Below are 20,702 nucleotides of genomic sequence, written 5' to 3'. Positions count from 1 at the left end.
GATAGTAGAAAAAAACTTTTTAACTATAGGGGTAGTTAAGCTCTGAAATGGGCTTCCAAAGGAGGTTGTGGAATACCCATCATTGGAGGTTTTTAAAAACAGGTTGGACAAACACTTGTCAGAAATGATCTAGGTTCAGTTGGTCCTGCAACACCACAGGGGGCTGGACTTGATGACTTCTTGAGGTCCCTTCCAGCCCTACATTTCTATGATTCTGTGATTGCTGGAGGGCAGTGTGCTCCAAACACACTCTTCCCTGACATATCCTTGTACCTGGGGTTCTGAGGGAGTGGTGAAGAGCCAGCTACAGAAGCTCTGTCACCCAGGGATTCTCCTACGCCAAGGGAATACTTAGATAGCCACTTAGGCCATCTTTAAGGTTACTTTGTGCTGCCACAGTGTTGCAAGGCAGTGCTGAATCAGAGCCTGTATCTAGAGACCTGTGTCTTTTGCAAATACAAAATAACAGAAAATTAAAAATAAAAAACAACCTATAAAACAGAATAAAATTTTAAAAGTCACCCTGTAGCAGCTGCTCCTGTGCTATAGGGCTGGGCCAAGTTCCCTGCTCCAGGTGTTGTGATCTCCCATGTGGGGTTGCAGCACCACTCAAGTTTGGCCTGGTCACCTCACCATCATAAATCCTGTCCTGCCGGGTCAAAATGCCACTGAAATTTGGTTCAGTCACCCCCCATCATGATCAAGAAAGGGTGGCAAAGCCAAATTTGAGTGAGTGGTATTGCAACCTGGCACACGGGGTGGCAGCATCTCTCAGGTTTGGCCTGGCCACTCCTCCATCATCATGATGGGGGCACGGGAGGGGGAGAAGAACTGAGACAAATTTGAATGTGTGGCATTGTGACCTGGCAGGACAGGAGCAGCTGCTGCAGGGTGAATGTGGGGCAGGATCACTCTGCAAACTCCACCTGCCAGGCATCCCACCTAACCCCCATTGCCCCCCTGGGGGGTAGGACCCTCCCTTCCCCTGCACCCCCATGTGGATAAAAACAATAAAACAAAATAAGAAATGCGCCAAAAATTAAATTAAGTATATATATATATATATAACAGGGATTTCATGGGTCTCCATCTATACCCATGTTTTAGTGAGGTACTTAAGTATGTGCCTAACGTTGAAGCAGGAATTCCATTGAAGATCCATTTTCCATACTCTAAAGTTTTTGAGTTATTTTATTTTACTGTTATAGCTACTGCTCTTGAACTTTGAAACTCATTTATTGATTTTAGAGGCTTTAATTCCTTCTTGAGGGTCAAGTCATATTATAAAAGACTGCAGCTTCACTACTGTGATTTGTGAAAATAGCAGAACCTTCACGTACCACTCCTTCATATTTTGCAACAGTCAAGGAAAATAAATTAATCAGACATACCATTGCATGCAATACAGAACTCTATATCTACAGTATTTGTTTACAAATATACACAGCTAGAAAAACAGCTCACTAAACATATGTATAAGACACACACATTTCTTTCTTGTTGCCTATTTTTCTCTGTTTTATACATGGTAATAATGTCCTGAACTTGTAGGAGTGTTGATGAGAGTTATGTAACAGCAGGAATGAGCCACCAGTAGTGCTTTTGAACACGTCAGTTTACGTTTCAGTAAGGTGAAGTAAATTGAAAGGAGTAGCCACTGCTGGCTCATGTCTTAGCAGTTGGATGTGAGCATTAATGTTTCATGGGAATCTTTGGAAGCATGTCTGTCAGTGGGTGGCCTTCATCATAGCTTCATCCCTGCTCTGACTTTTAAATGCCTGCTCTTGGTCAGTAGAAGTAACTGAAAAACCTAAAGATGGCTATTACCCACATAGTTTACATACACTGTATTCCAGTTAAGCACTTAGTCTTGGCTGCTCACCATCTCTACTCTGTCATGTCCTCTCTTCCTCAACCTTGCTTACATTGCTTGGATATAGAACTGCACATTTCTCCACACTATGCATAAGAATGGTCATGCTTGGTCAGACCAATGGTCCATCTAGCCCAGTATCCGGTCTTCCGACAGTAGCCAATGTCAGGTGCTTCAGAGGGAATGAACAGAACAGGTAATCAAGTGACCATCCCCTGTCGCCCATTCCCAGCTTCTGGCAAACAGAGGCTAGGGACACCATCCCTGCCCATCCTGACTAATAGCCATTGTACTTATCTATTTCTTTTTTGAACCCTGTTACAATCCTTGCCTTCACAACATCCTCTGGGAAAGAGTTCCACAAGTTGACCGTGCATTGTGTGAATTAATACTTACTTTTGTTTATTTTAAACCTGCTGCCTATTAATTTCATTTGGTGATCTCTGGTTTGTGTATTATGTGAAGGGGTAAATAACACTTCCTTCTTTACTTTCTCCACACCAGTCAACTCTATTGTATCCCCCCTTAGTCATCTCTTTTCCAAACTGAAAAGTCCCAGTCTTATTAATCTCTCCTTCTAAGGAAACTGTTCCTTATCCTCAATCATTTTTTTTTGCCCTTTTCAATTCCCATATATCTTTTTTTAGATGGGGAGACCAGATCTGCACACAGTATTCAAGATGTGGACATACCATGGATTTATATAAAGGCAATATGATATTTTGTCTTATTATCTATCCTTTTCCTAATGATTCCCGACATTCTGTTAGCTTTTTACACTACTTCTGGATGTTTTCAGAGAACTATCCACAATGGCTCCAAGATCTCTTTCTTGAGTTGAACAGCTAATTTAGACCCTGTCATTTTATAGGTATAGTAGGGATTATATTTCCAATGTGCATTACTTTGCATTTATCAACACTGAATTTCATCTGTCATTTTGTTGTCCAGTCACCCAGTTTTGTGAGATCCCTTTGTAACGCTTCTCAGTCTGCTTTTGACTTAACTAGCTTGAGTAATTTTGTATCCTCTACAGATTTTGCCACCTCACTGTTTATCTCTTTTTCCAGATCATTTATGAATATGTTGAACAACATTGGTCCCAATATAGACCCCTGGGGGGGACACCACTATTTACTTCTCTCCATTCTGAAAACCTACCATTTATTCTTACCCTTTGTTTCCTATCTTTTCACCAGTTACTGATCCATTTCCTCTTATCCCATAACAGCTTATGCAGAAGCGTCTCTTCTTAGTGCTATCACTTTGGCTGTTTGCACTTATTTGAACATTGTTTATTTGCCTCCAGAATTAAGTACATAATATCCAAAATATTTTTCTTATGATTTTGGAAGGTAGATAAGATCCAGGGCCAGATTCACCGCTGTGTTACTCTGGTTTCACATCAGTGTAGCACTGGAGTAATTCAATGGTGAATCAGGCCCAGGTGTTTACTAAGTATTCTACGGCTGTACTCTACATGACGGAATTGACAAAGTACCCATTCAACTTCAACGACTAATGTACACTTTGGATAAAGGAAGCCTTTGTTAAAAATTCAAGCAAAATGTTAGAGCTAACAAACTTTTTGAGATCTTGCAGAGGTTCTCCAGCCATACAAGGAACAACTTTTAACTACTGATATTTTCAAGGTAAAAAAATTAGCAGAAAAAAGCTTATGAGGCATTACGTATATATATCATCATGATAAAGAATAAAAAAATCTCCAAAGCCTAGTTTTTAAAATAATTCTGTACATTTAATAGTGCTCAAAGGAGTATGTTGATAGAGACAGAAGGGGACTACTTATAAGAAATGTGTCTTGTTGTACAAGAAGTGTGCATGTTACTGTATTTTCAATTTTTCTTATATTGTGCTCAAACAAAATGCTACAGTGCTAATGAAATGTTAAGATTACATCATTAAAAATATAGGAATTGTCATACCAGATCAGACCAGCGGTCCAATAAATTCTGGTGCCCTGCCTCTGTCAGTGACTGATACCAGATGCTTCACAGGAAGGCTCAGAGATCTTCAAAATAGACATTTATGGAATAACTTGTCCAGAGGGGAAGATTCATTCTAACCTCGGGGTGTAAGCAATCAGCTTATAAAATTTTAAAAAGGAAATGGGAAAGTGAAAGCTCTACAATAATGTTAATCAGGTCAAGTTGCTTCTAAGTAGTATTTTCTATTCCAAGGAAGAGTTTTGTTAATTATATATCTTATAGTTATTGTGATCAGTAAATGTATGTTGCTGTTTATATTGTTAAAAGTATACAGTAAAATAGAATTTGCAACATAGCCTGCGTGAGTTAATATTGCTGTAGTTAAATTTTGTGACCTTATTGTTGCATTAATATAGTTTCCTGCATTTAATAAGGAAAATTATTTAAAAAGACAGACTCAGTTTTACTATAAATACATTCTGTTCTGTCACCAAATAGTCTTTGTGTAATCTGTCTAGCTTTTGAGGAAACCAGACTCCCTCTCTCTCTCTCTCTCTCTCTCTCTCTCTCTCTCAAACTTAAATTGTGTATTGGTATACCTGTTTATGTATTTTAAGATTTAGAGCTTTTGTTTGGCCTGAGACCAAATATTATAGGATCATTAATTGCAGTGTAAGCTTTCAAATGATGCAAAAGTAAGGGACTTGACCTGATTTGACCACATCATCTAGCGGGAAGAGAGAAAGAGAGTTCAGACTTCATATTTACTCAGCCCTAGGCCTTTTCTGAGTTGAGACTGACAACAGTCACATGTTATGCTCATAAAACCCAAGGAAGCAAAACTGAAAAATTTCAACATCAACAAGAGATTATTTCAAATGTAATTAAGACAGTAGAAACACGTTACATTTAAAGTTGATGCTGCTCTTTAATATGTAAATAGTTAACTCTCTACTTTTATAGAATACATACTTGGCATCAAAGCTTTACATGAGTTAACGTGTTGAAGTGCAGTTTACTCACTATCACTGTGTCAAGTTCAGTCAGAAATCATGTCATTGTATGACCTTGGCCATTGGCATGTTCATCCTTCTCCTTTCTGTGTTCAAAAATTAAAAAAAAAATTAAAGGAAACTTGAAAAGCACCAACTTAACTGGAGCTTTAATGTTTTGGGGAAATTCTTCTTCTAAAGTCTACGAAAAAAGTGAGTGCAATTTGCATTAAAAGACTCAAGCTTTCCTTTCTTTTATACCTTATTCCTTCTTAAATTATCCAGGTGTTTCAGTCTTTATGTAACCACTAATACCATACCAGTCTCAACACTTCAGATCCTGCTGAATGCAGTGAAATGGGGGGCGAGGGGGGATGAAGATGCTCAGCAACTCCCAGGAACAGCCCTTTATCTGAAAGGTCCTAAGGATGAACATCCCCTTTTCTCTTCAAGTTATGTAAGATCTCTCACTTCCCTTTCTTTTAAATTTGTTGGATGACTTGAAATGTAGGCCATTTAGACTAGAGCACTCCTTTCATTTGCTTTTTTAATTTTGATGTGATTATAATTGGCTGATGAAGTTTTATTTTTGGGTACATCTGCTTTTAGTATTTTTTTGACACACATGAACATTGATTTTTAATTAGTACATGTGGCAACTGAACAACTGCTCTTTGTAGAGGTTAGTTTAGAGGGAAATTAGGAACAAGGATGCAAAGATTATGTGAAGAGAGGAAAAAAGCATAGTTGCATTGAAAGAACAGGATTTGGAATAAATAAGGCACAGCTCATATTCTGTCATTCTCTCTGTGCATTTTTCATGGAGAAGGGCTGTTGGTGACACTCACTAAAGTGCTGCAACATTTTGCAAATTTAAAAAAGTCTGCCTCAGATCGATTGCGACCTTATCAATAGGATAGTTTCATTCATCTCCTAAGCAGACTGCTGTCACATTGTACTATAATAGCTTTAGGCTGAAGTTACTCCTGTTAGAAGATAGAACGTTTAGTAATGCTTTGAAATGGGTCTCACACAAGATGAAGCAACATTGACCAGATTTCATGAAGACACTAGTTTCACTAAAATAATCAAATTAAGTTCTGAAAGCACAAATGTAATTGATCAAATCATAAATTCTATGACTGACTGACAAATAGTGTTTTCTTTTCACTGATGAAGAGATATTTTGCATAATATACTAGATTTGTAGTTAGTGAATTTCCCCATATATTGGAGAGTACTTAGAGTTTATTAATATTTCCTGATCACAGGTGGCAGAGGTAACCCATGCTATAGTTAAGGTTGCACAACACTTTCCATATTTTCATTTTCTTAGAACTTAGCAAACTTAGTCTGAACTGAATTTTTCCATGACTGGTGTCTGCCTCCAGCTAAACTTTTGGTTAGTTTCAGCTAACAAGGTTCAGCCATTTCTGAGAATGAGATTAGGGGAAATACATGATTTTGCCCATATTAAAAAATTATCATAATCATTTCACTGAGAAGCTCTTGCCACTTTCTACTTTGGAGCAGGACCTTGCAGTTTAGCATTGGGGGTTTGCCTTGTTGTCATAGATGTGCCTTTTGCTGTGCTTGTAAAAATGTACCCAAATTTTGCCAAGTTATAACCTTTGAAAAATATTTGTTCACATATGCTGAGTAGAGACTTTTTAGAGGAATGAGTGGCAGGGAAATGGGAGCAGGAGCTTCGGAAGAGAAGAGGACCAGGAGCTGGCAGAGCGTGTAGGATTGCCACCTGTTCGGATTTTACCTGGACAGTCCGGTTTTTGGTTTCTATGTCTGGGTGCCATTTAGGGTTGCCAGGCATCCAGTTTTCAACTGGAAAGTCCAGTCAAAAAGGAAACCTGGCAACTCTAAATGGCACCCAAACCAAAAGTCTGGTTACCACACAAGGCTGGGGGAGGCACCAAGTCATTTACCCATCTCCTACCTGCAGGTAGTCTCCTTGAGACAATCCAGCAAGCGAAGGGGGAAGAGGGGCAGAGGAGTGGTCGATGGAAGCAGGGCGTTAGGGGGAAGAGGTGGAGCAGGGGTGGAGTCTTGGGGGAAGAAGCGGAGCAAGGGCAGGGCTTCAGGGGCCCAGTTACTAGCAATTAAAAAGATCGCAACCCTAGGGAGATAGGTAAGAGCAGATGTGTACAGGAAACTGGGGGAAGGGCAGGAGCAGAGGAAGGGGAAGGATAGGAACAGAGCAGGGGAGAGCAGGAATTATGGAGGGAAGAGGATAGGAGCAGAGGTGGAAACATGGACAGGAGCCAAAGGAAGAGATTAGGGACGGGGCAGGAATCCAGTGTGGGGAGGGGATACATCAGGAGTCAGGGGATGGATAGTAGCAGGGCAAAGGACAGGGAGAGTCTTGGGGAGGTGGGGACAGAAAGGTTCATAATCACTAGGACATATTCCCCTGCAGAACTTGGAACTGAACCCAGAAGTCAGTCTCAGATTCCTTTGTTGTCTAGCGAACAGCTACGAGACTCATTTTTAAAGCATGTATCTACCTAATGGCAGATCCACACAAGTCTGTTGCTAATGGTTTCTCCATTGTCTCAAGTGGCAGAGGACTGTGCTATGGATCTAAAGTTCCCAACCCTGCTGATGACTGATGGGACGGGGAGAGTCAATCTGGTTTCACAGGATGAAGTTTTTGTTTTTTCATTTGTAAAGATTTTTAATACTTGGGAAATGACATAACACCCCCCAACATTGGTAGAGTATTAACATTGCAAAGTCAAGCACTGAAAAGTTAGTAAATGCCTGAATTAAGGTTATTTGTACAACTTTAATTCATCCCCCTGGGGTATATGCATTATGATATAGCCTGTAATTACATAACATATTTTTCCCCAGAAGACCCCTGCCTCATTTGTTGCAAAAGTTGGAAGGTATGTTTTGAATGAGACAGGAATCTGCAGGAAAAGAAAGAATGGTCTCATGATTAAGGCAGGTGAATGCCATACTGGAGAACTGAGGTCAGTGTACTGAGTGAAGCAAGGGTCCTATGGGGGAAAAATGGGAGCATGTGGTTAAACGTTTTATCATAATGCTTACAGACAAGGGGCCTAAATTAAAGTTGCATGAACAACGGTGGCGTTTCTTAATTTTGAGTACTTGTCTTTACAACCGTACCATTCTTTTAATATAGTTTGGATGTAATTTTATGTATAGGAGCAAATTCTGCAGCCCCTTTTGTGGAGACACAAAAGGCCAGATTGGTAAAAGAACAAATACTGATTATGCTGTGCAAGCTGTGGCCAGATAGTGGGAATACATGCAATGGGCCACTTTCTGTTTACACCAGAACTTCTCTCTCTGGGGGTTGTATCAGTACTACCAGAGAATAGGGGTTTTGGGTCACAGAATCATAGAAGATGAGGGTTGGAAGAGACATCAGGAGGTCATCTAGTCCAACCTCCTGCTCAAAGCAGGACCAACCCCAACTAAATCATCCCAGCCAGGGCTTTGTCAGGGTTGGGACCATGCAGCAACATATATCCACTAGCCATACTGCAGCCCTCATACAGTACTTCCCTTCCCACTGCTCCCATTACTTTGCAGTGGTGGAGAAGCTCTTAGGCCTGGAAGTGAGGATTCTATCCTCTGCAAGCCTCCACTCAGAGGACCTGTTTACTTAGGCTGTACACTGTTGCCCAGGATTTGACCCAGGGTAATGGTAAGTAGATCCTATCGGAAGTTTGTTGTATTTAGAAGTGTTTATCGTTATGGTACCATCTCAGATTGCTAATATCAGTGTTTGCCTGTATATGTGCTGCTGTGATACTAAGATAATGCCTGGTATCATCGTGCTGTGATTTCCCATTCATATGGGCTCTGATGGAGTGACAGTTAACAACAGTGTGGTGATGCTGGAAATCACTGCAGCAGCATTTCAAATAATAAAGGTGGGGAATACAATCCCCACCTTAACCATACAGTTCTGTTCATTTTTCTGTCCCCCTCTTTGGCTAATTTTAAGGCAACCCCTGGATGTAAATACTTTACGATTTAGTTTTGTGTCTTTTCTCTGGGTTTCAGACAAAAGGAATGAACTAAAGTTGAATCCTAGGAATAAAAAATAAAAGTAAATTCCTTTTAAAAACTCCCCCTCCCCCCGCCACCAAAATAAAATAATAAACGTGGGGAGAAAGAGACGGACGGACAAACTGTTACTCTGTAAAATGCTGCTGCATTAATCTCTGCTACATCAGCATTGCTGTTAACTTGGCTCTTCAAGGAGAACTAATATAGAGGGATGAAGGGGCAGGGACAACAGCACGATATCAGCACTAAGTATCATGGGGAGAGAAGACATTCCTAATAGCTTGAAAAGATCAGGAGGGGTACTGCTGTGATACGGTAATAAGGGATGCTGCCAATATATTTACATGAACTGTTTTATAGTTCAATGCCAATAACAGGTCATCAGATACACATTGATAGAAGAAAAAGTGTACCCTTTTAGAACATTTTCAAATGAATAGTGGTCTGTTTGCCGTAATAATGATGTGTAATTCCATATGTGCAATCTTTTTTCAGTGATTACATCCATGTGCTTTTTTACTGCAAAATAAAAAGGCTCTTTTGGAGCTGTAAAAATGTGGCTTCTGTTAAGTCCTATACTTGAAAAATGGTCAGTGTTTTTCATCAGTCTCATGATTTATTTTAAGACATTAAATTTATCTATACCATATATCTCTGGAAAACAACTTGCCCTAGAAAATTAATATGCAACAATTGTTACTATTTTATTATTTTGTTAAGCACAGAAACAGATCAAAATAAGGAAAATATTTTCTCCATTTTACTTATTGTTCTATGTTCACTTATTCTTTTCAAATTAATGCTCTCTTCTGTCTATCTCCCTTTCTCTGAGGTTTCAGTTTCTTTCATTTGCCCCTTCTGCTCATTTGTGATCCGAACCATTTTTCCTTGTAACTTCTTCTCTTAGTCTTCTGTTATCTTATTTGAGTAGCTCTCCTCCATTTTAATGAATATTGTATAGTATTTTGTTTATGTAAGTTCAACACTTAGCATATACAATGAAAATATCTGGATTACATGTGATCCCATTGTAAATTGGAGCTTCAGTGCACAAAGGCCAAACTCTGTCTACATGCCATTACAGTGCTACCTATTGTGGAATATTTATATCCAAAAAATGTATTGAATTGAAGATGACCATATGAATGAAAATAATTTATTAGCACAATCTGTAGATAGATGCTGTAATATTTTAGGGCTTGTCTATCTGTCTAGTCCAGGCATTTCTAATGTACTTGTCACTTTAAGCCACAATTTAATGAAACAGATAGCTAAAGTTAGCTCTTAAATCTACATATAGTCACCTAAAGAAGTGGCCTTATTTTCAAAAGTGCTCATCATTCCTCATTTCACAGAGAAGTCAGTAAAAGGTGCTGGAGGCTAAGAACATTTGTAAAATCATGCTTTAAACGCTTAAATGTGGATTTAGGAGCCTAACTTTAAGCATCTGTGTTTGAAAATCTTGTCTGTAGTGTCTGCCTCTAAACCTACTGCTTATTTGTCTCCTGTAAATCTTCATGTTCCATAGCTTTTAGAAGAAGATCCATGAGTATTTGAAGTTGTAAAGTTAAATTTCTTATTCTGAAATGAAGGGTTTTTTAGAAATTAGGCATTTGGTCAGGAAGTAGAGAAAACTGGAATATACCTTGATAGAAAGTACATTTTTCATTAGTTCCTGTGAGTTTTAAGTAACTCTTTGGCACCCTCTAGCATTTCTTCCTAAAGAAGTGTTTGAAGGTGGTACTTCACATGTGGTTTACCACTTTATGACAAGAAAAAGTGTGTTTGTAATAACATATCTCATGAGGGTCTGATAAAGAATTTGCAACTTTCCCGACTGGAGCAGTAGGTCTGATTTTCATACAGTAATGCTTTTTAGCAGGAAAACTACAGCATAGTGGATAGGGCCCTGGATTCTCTTCTGGCACTGACTTACTTCAGTTCTCTTCTGGCACTGACTTACTCTATGATCTTTGACAAGTCACTTCACCTGTCTGTATTTCTAATTTTCTTCCCACCTTTTGTCTCTTTTGTTTATTTAGATTGTAAACTCTTGATGCAAGGACTGTCTTTCACTATGTATTTGTACACATACTAGCACAATGGTATCAGTTAAGAACATAAGAAAGTATGTTTGTAAGAACATGGTATCAGTTAAGAACATAAGAAAGGCCATACTGGGTCAGACCAATAATCCATCTATCTTATCTTCTGCCAGTGGCTGGTGCCAAATGCTTCAGAGGGAATGAACAGAACAGGGCAATTATTGAGTGACCCATCCCCTATCATCCAGTCCCAGCTTCTGGCAGTCAAGGGTTTAGAGACACCTAGAGCATGGGATTGCATCCCTGACCATGTTGGCTAATAGCCATTGACAGACATGTTATCTAATTTTTTTTAACCGAGTTATGCCTTTGGCCTTCACAGCATCCTCTGGCAAGGAGTTCCACAGCTTGACTGTGCATTGTGTGAAGAAATACTTCCTTTTGTTTGTTTTAAACCTACTACTATTAATTTAATTGAGTGATCCCTGGTTCGTGTGTTATGTGAAGGGGTAAATAATACTTCCTTATTGACTTTCTCCATACCATTTATGACTTTATAGACCTCTACCATATTCCTCCTTCGTCATCTCTTTTCTAAACTGAATTGTCCCAGTTTTTTTAATCGCTTTTTGTATGGAGGCTGTTCCACATCCCTTATCATTTTTGTTGCCTTTGCCTATAGTTCTTCCAATTCTAATGTATCTTTTTTGAGATTGGGTGACCAAAACTGCATACAGTATTCAAGGTGTGGGTGTACCATGGATTTATATAGTGGCATTATGATATTTTCTGTCTTATCTATCTCTTTCCTAATGGTTCCTAACATTGTTAGCTTTTTTTGACTGCCACTGCACATTGAGTGGATGTTTTCAGAGAGCTATCCACGATAACTCTAAGATCTCTTTCTTGAGTGGTAAGAGCTAATTTAGACCTGTGATGGGGTATCTGTCCAACACGGGCAAAGAAGGAGTTAATGGAGCCATAGGGAGGCTGTGCGGAAAGTAGTCAATAGGAGAGGGGCTGTGAGCAGCGGCCAATCAGGGCCCAGAAGGCCGACATAAAAAAAACCTTAGAGCAGAGCAGGGTCAATATTGCCTGGAGCTCGAGGAGGTGGGACTGTGTCTGGAGTAGGCTGCAACCCTGTAGCACCTGGACAGAGCAGTGCAGGCAGGGGAGACAAGAAGGAGCTCTAGATGGGCTGCTGAGACTGAGGAGGGTGCAGTGGCTGTGGGGATGTCTCCCAGGGAAATGTAGCAATAGGTAGAGGCAAAGGAATACAGTAAGTGACTGCGGTCTGGAGGGTCCCTTGGGCTGGGACCTGGGGTAGTGTGCAGGGTCGGGTCATCCCCACTGCATTCGCCACTGGGGAAGTGGCAGGACAAGTGATTGCAGTGGCCATGTGGAAGTGGCTGGAGTGGGAACTAAATTCCCCTGGAAGGGGGGAACATAGACAGTGACATGGCCAGAGGGCTGACCCATGAAGAGGACACTGCAGTTTCTGAGGCTATGAGAGAGGCAGCAGGAAGACGGTGGAGATCGAATGATGGTGTGCATACCATGGACGAGGGTGTTGGCCTCTTGCTAATCCCCAAGACAGCTAGCAGGAGATGCCAGTCGGGCTGGCTGTGAGTGATGCCCCCTGTGACAAGACCTTATTGTTTTGTATGTATAGTTGGGATTATGTTATGTGCATAACTTTGCATTTTCAACATTTAGTTTAATTGCTGTTTTGTTACCCAGTCACCCAGTTTAGTGAGATCCCTTTGTAGCTCTTCTCAATCAGCTTTGGATTTAACTATCTTGAGTAATTTTGTATCATCTACAAACTTTGCCACCTCACTGTTGGCCCATTTTTCCAGAGCATTTATGAATATGTTGAACAGCCCTGGTCCCTGTACAAATTCTTGAGGAAACCCCACTATTTACTTTTCTCCACTGTGAAAATTGACCATTTATTTGTATCCTTTGTTTGCTGTCTTTTAACCAGTTACTAATCCATGAATGGATCTTTACTTTTATCCCATGACTATTTACTTTTCTTAAGAGTCTTTGGTGAGAGACCTCATCAAAGGCTTTCTGAAAGTCCAAGTACACTATATCCACTGGATCACTGTTATCCACATGTTTGTTGACCCCCTCAAAAGAATTCTAATAGATTGGTAACCCATTATTTCCCTTACAAAAGCCGTATTGACTCTTCCCTAAGATTTCATGATCATCTGTGTGTCTGATCATTCTATTCTTTAGTATAGTTTCCAACAATTTGCCTGGTATTGAGGTTAGGTTTACAGCTTGTAATTGCCAAAATCTCCCTAACATCTTCTGCAGTGAAGACATATGTAAAGAATTCAGTTAGCTTCTTCGCAATGGCCTTGTCTTCCTTGAGTGCCTTTCTTTAGCACCTCAGTCATCCTGTGGCTTCACTTATTGTTTGGCAGGATGTACTATTTCTGATGTAGTTAAAAAAAAATTTACTGTTAGTTTGTATTTTTTCCTAGTTGTTCTTCAGATTTTTTTCTGGCTTGCCTAATTATACTTTTACATATCACTTGCCAGAATTTATGTTCCTTTCTATTTTCCTCACTAGGATTTGACATCCAGTTTTTAAAGAATGTCTTTTTATGTCTAATTACCTCTTTTACTCTACTGTTTAGCCATAGTGGCATTTTTTGTGGTCCTCTTACTGTTTTTTGTTTGTTTTATTTTTTTTTTCATTTGGGATATATGATAAGCCTAGTTTGGGGAAGGGCAGGGACATTGCCCCTCCAAACTTCAAGCCTCAGGCAGGTGCGGAATTTGCCTCCCCCCATGCATGGCCCCACTGGCTCACTGGAGTTGTCCCCCCAAATGTAGAAGTCAAACTATGCCTATGGATATACATTTAATTTGAGATCCTATTCCGGTGTTTTATAAAAAGTTTCCATACAGCTTGCTGGCATTTCACTCTTCTGACTGTTCCTTTTAATTTCCATTTAACTAACTGCCTTATTTTGGTTCCCCTTTTTAATGTTAAATGTTACTGTGGTGGGTTTCTTTGGGATTTTTCCCCCTATGAGGATGTTAAATTTAATTACATTATGTTCATTATTACTATGTGATTCAGCTATATTCACTTCTTGGACTAGATCATGTGTGCCACTTAAGACTAAATCAAGAATTGCCTCTCCTCTTGTGGGTTCCAGCAGTAGCTGCTCCAAGAAAAAGTCATTGATGATGTCTAAAAATTTTATCTCTGCATCACTGCCTGGGGTGACATATACCCAGTCATCATGAGGATAGTCAAAATCACCCATTATTATAGGATTTTCTATTTTTTATAACTTCTCTAAGTTCCCTGAGCATTTCACAAATGCTCTTGTCAGACCAAATCTTGGTCAGGTGGTCAGTAGTATATTCCAACTGCTATACTCTTATTCAAGCATGGAATTTCTATCCATAGAGATTCTGTGGTACAGTTTGATTCATTTAATAATTTTACTATATTTGACTCCATGCGTTCTTCCACATATAGTGCCACTCCCTCCATTAGCATGATCTATTCTGTTTTCCCTACATATTTTGTACACTATATTACAGAGCCCCACTTATCATCATTCCACCAAGTTTCTGTGATGCTTATTATATCAATGTCCTAGTTTAATACCAGGCACTCAAGTTCACCCATTTTAGTATTTAGACTTCTACTTTTTGGATACAAACACTTATAAAATGTGTTAATATTTAGTTGTCTGCCTTCATGTGATATAATTGAATGGGACTCTTGTTCGTTTGACTTTTCTCTTCAGTTCCTACCTGTACTTTTTCAACTTCTATCCTCTCTTCTTTACTAGGATGTAGAGTATCCCTTTAAATAAATCCTCCTCTAATGGATGTCTCTCTCCAAATTGCATGCTCCTCCATACCGGTTGGCTTTCCCCCAGCTCTGAGTTTAAATACTCCTCTACAAAGTTTTTAAATTTACATGCCAGGAATCTGGTTCAGTTTTGGTGGGTCTCTAGCTGCTACTATAATACAAAAAATAAATAACAATGAAATTAATACTGTTTTAACATAATCTATGCCAAGTGTGTTATGGAATATAGTGAATAAATATAGGTATAGGATTAAAATCTATTTAACTGACTTGATTTCCTTGCTTCAGGTTCTCTTTTTGAGTTTAGACTTACCATGATTTGGTAAAATATTTGATCTATTACTTAACTTTCCAAGCGGTGTGGTCATTTTTAAAATTTACCAGTTTATTATTATTGTTGTTGTTTTGTTTGTTTGTTTGTTTGTTTGTTTGTTTGTATTGTAGTAGGAGCAAGGCCACATTGTGCCAGGCACTGTATAAACACACAAGTAGACACAGCCCAAAAGAGCTTTCACTCTTTAAAACCAATTTCAGACCAAAAGGAATAAAGTACTGGGGAAAAACCTTTAGTTTCTCAATAAACATTTTATTTTAAATCTCCTAGTCTGTCAATGTGAAATCTGTATAATAGGCTTCAGAAAGACACAGAGTGACAAATTTACAATCTTATTATGTCTGTATAGTCATTGTGAAATGACGGAAACAGCTACAAGCTTAGGTGAGAGCTCTTTTTGTTCAGAATATCACCAGGTTGAATCATCACTGGGTTTCACGGTCTATTACCATTCAGTTATTAAGTTCTGAGCCATTTTGAATTTTGAGTTACACCTGTGTGGTGTACATCTGCAGTAAGGCAAGTATCTCTGCCATGCCAAGAGCCCTAAACCATTCTAATATCGGTCACCACCTTTACGCTACAGCTGATTTTCATGCAACAGTTTCATTGGTTGTCTGAGGGAGACTGCACATATGGTGGATTACATGGGCCAGCTGCCACACCTGTACACTTAACTGCCACCCACAACAATTAATACAGATCTCCCAGCACAACCTTCCCTACAGACAAATCAACACAACCACCCATACAACAATACAACCATCATACACAATAACCCCAAACACACATAACCCTTCACTGCAGCACACACCCCTCATTTGCCATCCATACAAATCGACACAACTCTGCCAGCACAACACAACCACCCACACAGCATAACTAGCATACACAGTAACCCCAAAGTCACAAAACCCCTCTCTGCAGCACACATCCTCATCCACTTCCTGCGCAAATCAACACAAATTTCTCAGCACAACCCCCGGACACAAATGAACACAACATGCACACACAATAACCCCAAACGCACATAGCACACAGCCCTCATTTGCCATCTGTAAAAATCCACAGTTCTCCAAGCACAACACAACTCCACACAAATCAACACAGCCATCCACACAGCAATACAGTCAGCCCGCACATTAACCCCAAACCATCACTCTGAAGCCTAGAATGTCTGTTGAGTCAGCGTGAAGCGATGGAAATAGCCACAAGCATTGAGAGCTCTTTTTTGTTTAAAATATCACCAGGTTCAATCATCACTGGGATTTGAGGTCTGTTATCATCCAATTTTTAAATTCTCAGCCTTTTCAGTTTTTTTAAACACGTTTTTTACAAATTATACCTGTGTGACAGCATGGACTTTCAGCTACTAGTTTGTCTGAATTTGAATCACTTAGGTGTAGCCTGCCTGTAAAGACACACATGGCATGTGGGAAAATTTATTGCAGCTTTTAGTCACAACCAATTGAACTACAATGAACCTAAGCCAACACTGGAAGTTCTAATTGGGCCTAAGCTGTACCAATGTGCATTGGTAACCGACACCATTCAGAGCCTGTTGCAGTAATTCACTGAGTTTGACACCGTAGGTGAGATTCACTCATTCCCTAGAAATGGTCCAACATGGTAGGCTGACCATTCATAAAGAAACGCTTCCTCCTGCTTCCCCAAATCCATTATCATTATTTATTATTTGTATTGCAGTAGCGCATGGGAACCCTCATCAAGGAGCAGAACCCCATAGTGCTAGATGCTGTAAACACAGAATAACCCCCCACAGAGAATTTACAATCTAAATATAAAACAAGAGACAACAGGTGGAGACAGACAGGTGCGAGAGTACAAGGAAACAATGAGACAACATTGGTCAGCATGATAGGTTGTGATCTTAGCACTCCAGAAGCTTAACTATTGTCATGTTTTTGTAGATATCTTGGAAAGGGAGTTTTCAGCAAAGTTTAGAAGGAGGATAATGAGATAGGTTGGCAGATATCTATAGTGAGCTCCTCCCAACTGTGAGGGGCAACAAGAAAGCAAGAAGAGAAGCAGGAAAGAACAGAGGTGCTTGTTTGAAAATTTCACAAATGGACAATGGAAGCTGGCATCATTTTCCTATTGGAGGCAGGAGCCAATGTCTTGATAGTGAATGAGAAATGACAGTAGGGTGGGGATAGACCAGGAAGGGCCTTGAAAATGAAGCAAGTAGCTCATGTTTGATGCAATAGAGAATGGGGAGCCAGTGGAGGGATTCAAAAAGAAATGTGACATGATCAAAGCAACAGTCTAGAAAAATGAGCTTTGCAGCATCATTCTGAATGGATATGAGTACAGCAAAATTGCATTTGTCAAGGCCAAAGAAAAGGAGGTTGCAATAACTGAGATGCGATATGTTGAGAGCCTGGATGACAGGTTTAGCTGTGTGGATAGAGAGGAAAGGCCACATTTTAGGGCTTGTCTGCACATGGAGTTATTCAATACAAGGGATTGCTATTCTTAAATAACTCTGTGTGGACATTCTTATAAGGGTGCCTTGATCCTTTTAGCTTAATATACTTGAAAGTGGGCAAAATAGCTAAACTCCCTTTGTACTTAAAACCTGTTATGCTGAAAGAATTGGTGAAATTTAGACATAGCCTGGATGTGAGGGGTCCCAGTTGAAGATGATTCCTAGGTTATGGGCCTCAGTGACAAGCAGGAGTGTGGTGGAGTGGCCCACAGTGACTGAGAAAGGTGATGGAGGGAAGATTAAGAGCTCTGTGGTGCTATATATATGCATACATCACATATGTGGAGGTGATATCCATGTGAAATATTTCTCTCACTTTCGTTCTATGGCCCAGGGACTTATTGTAACATTCCAAACTCCTGAGCAACTCAAACAGCTGCTGTTTATTCCCCTTCAACTCCCACCCCCAATATGAAATTTTCCGTCAGAATTACACAGCCCAAGATCTAGGAAGGCAAGATTCAGTCCTGCATCAATAATAACTTTTCTATATATAAAATGTCTGATATTTCGAAGTCTGATATTTCACAGTTCTGCAGGGCTAGAAGCAGGAGTTTTATCTTACTGGGAAGGAGAAATTGCCAGCTTTACAATGGGACCAAGCAGCATTTGCCTTAAATTTCCTCAAAGTGTCTTAAAGAGATTTTAAAGTGTTACCATTTTTATGTTTATAAATCTATTTTGGGTCACCTTCAAATTTTTTATGGTTCTCACTGAGCACATACAGCAAGACTGACTTTTCTGCCAGAGAGACATGAAAAATAGCTCCAATAACATTTTTTAAAATTCTCTGAAACATTCCTTTAAAACAAATGTTTCTGTAACATATGTGGTATGTACAGAATATACAGTGATGTAGTATAAAGCTTTTATCATCACTCATTTGGGATGACTTGAATAACTCACCTGTGGCTTTGATGCTGATAAGTAATGCATTCCTGCCAAACTCATGAAAATAAAACGTTGATGTCACACTTTGGAGTCTATCTCCTTCTCTGCACATCTTCACTTATAAAGCAGTGCCTACAGAATCTCCTAAACTATGCACACAAGTGTAGTTTTTGGCCAACTGTTAAGAGATTGCATTACAAAATTGATTGCATATGCATAAGATGCATTTTTAAAAGATGTCACAACCAATTTTCACCAAAACTCCAAAAGGTGTATCTGCAGCCTGTGGCTATCACTCTGCCATTTTCAAGTTTCTGCCACCTCTGTACATCTTCTAGAGCAGTTCAATAAGTCACAGGTTTTTTCCTATAACGGAGATTTTGTCCTTCAACACAATTGAAACATTTGAACCCAAATTTTGACTCATAAATTTCCTCCCAATCCGACATCAGACCTGTAAAATTTTAGCACAAAAGGTAAAATACTGAAAAAGATTTAAGCAACAGCAAACAATCCCATCTTATCGAATCACTGGTCCAACCTTAACTATTATTTGTGACTTACTATAGTCACAGTACACTCTGTCTCTAAGAAAATGTATGTGCTCTAGGTGTTAATTAGTTTACTTATAGACAGCATGACAAAAGTAAGTTTTTAGGAAGTATTTTAATGAAGAGAAGGCTGTGGCTTGACACACAGGGGTCAAGAAGGCATTCTCTTCATGGCAGTTAACATGGAAAAAGGTACAGAGGTAGAAGAAAATGAAGATGAATCACTGGTGGTGAAGAGAGGGAAGATGAGAATGAATGGAAAAGGAAATGAAATTGGAGCCCTGGGTTGGTTCATTGGGGTGAACGGTCTTTAGAAGAAAGCAGAAGTGTGAACTAGAAACTTGTTGCAATGAAGAGCAGATGGACGGTATGATGCAGTATAAATGATATCTTGAATCAATCTTATGTCTTATTAGCACACAATAATAATAATAGATAAATATGTAAATACAACTAGTTCTACCATGTTTTACACATTCATTTGTGATTCTAGAATAGATAATAGTCACTATAAACAGTGATGTGCCTGTGCAGGATCAACCCTTAGCCACTTAAACAGTATTTCAGTTAATGTATTGTGGAAAAATGCCTTCCAAAGTGTCCAGATTTTATTTGATCAGAGGAGTAGGGAGAGAAACTGTAGAGCAGTTAAATACAAGTGTATTACTATGGGTAGAAAACGTGGTGAGTTAGAGTAGTCAAAAGATGTTGTGCCCCTCACACCTAACTAGTCCATTGTGTTAGTAGTATCATCCATGTTCAGCTTGTTGCAGGACACAGGTCTCACCAGCTTCTCCTGCTATTTAAGATGACTTCAGTGACTGTCCATCCTGCAAATATGTACATATTGTCATACAATAAAAAAGGCAATGTTTTGAAACTTCTTATTAGAATTCCAATATTGCCAGTATCCATATACTGTATTATTTCTGGAATTACAATGACCATTTATCAATTGGCATCCCTGTTTTCCATGTGGTAACTGACAAACAGATAGCAGACAGCACACCACCGAACCCACATATCATTACACTATGGGTCTCAGTTTGTTCCATTGACTGACCAAATCATGAATATATATTTTAAGCACCCAAACTTATTAACTGTGTAATGTGTGCTCCATAACTGCCATGTTCATTGCTTTCTATATACTTTATACATTGTATACATTTATTTCATTTATATTTAAAATAAAACATAAAAGCATTTATAAGCTACCAATGTGGCGGTATCTGAGTGCATTTTATGTGTCTTAGATTTAAAGTAAAAATATTTCCCAAATGCAGAAAGAATATAATCATGATCCCACACAGCATCATAACTTTAAGAAGAAAAGCAACGAAAATCTTGCTAGTAGAGTAAATACTAGGGCCACAGGAGTGAAAAGCAATGTGGTGTGTCTTGCAGTTTACTGAATATAGCTGGGCTTGGATTTAGATATACTTCTGGCAGAAGTGAATTTCAGAGATGATTATGTTGACTCTCTCAAATTAAGTAAAGAGTCTGGAAGAAATGCAGTGTGGTAGGATAGAGGGAGTGATAGTTTCTGAGCTAACTCGGCCTTCACTCATTTAGGACTATAATTATATTGTATAATATATGATGTATGTAACATGCTATATGTTCCTAATACACTATATAATCAT

At 39.1% G+C, this 20,702-nt stretch overlaps 1 protein-coding gene across 5 annotated transcripts in view; it reads left to right on the top strand.

Annotated features, from left to right (window-relative positions):
- FBXL17 (F-box and leucine rich repeat protein 17) overlaps positions 1 to 20,702 on the top strand; it is a 478,686-nt gene that overhangs the window by 371,004 nt on the left and 86,980 nt on the right. The window contains exon 8 of one of the 5 annotated variants that reach the window (XM_043515542.1): positions 19,830 to 20,053. The exons of the other annotated variants lie outside the window; for them this stretch is intronic. Coding sequence (XP_043371477.1) covers positions 19,830 to 20,038 — 209 coding nt within the window. The 3' untranslated portion in view covers positions 20,039 to 20,053. Of the gene's footprint in view, positions 1 to 19,829; positions 20,054 to 20,702 lie in introns of those variants that run through there. 5 annotated transcript variants of the gene reach the window in all.

This window comes from Dermochelys coriacea, chromosome 5 (genome assembly GCF_009764565.3).
Source record: "Dermochelys coriacea isolate rDerCor1 chromosome 5, rDerCor1.pri.v4, whole genome shotgun sequence".
Taxonomy (NCBI): Eukaryota; Metazoa; Chordata; order Testudines; family Dermochelyidae; genus Dermochelys; species Dermochelys coriacea.
The sequence above is the reverse complement of the archived record's forward strand: the minus strand, read 5'-3'. Positions and strand labels throughout refer to the sequence as shown.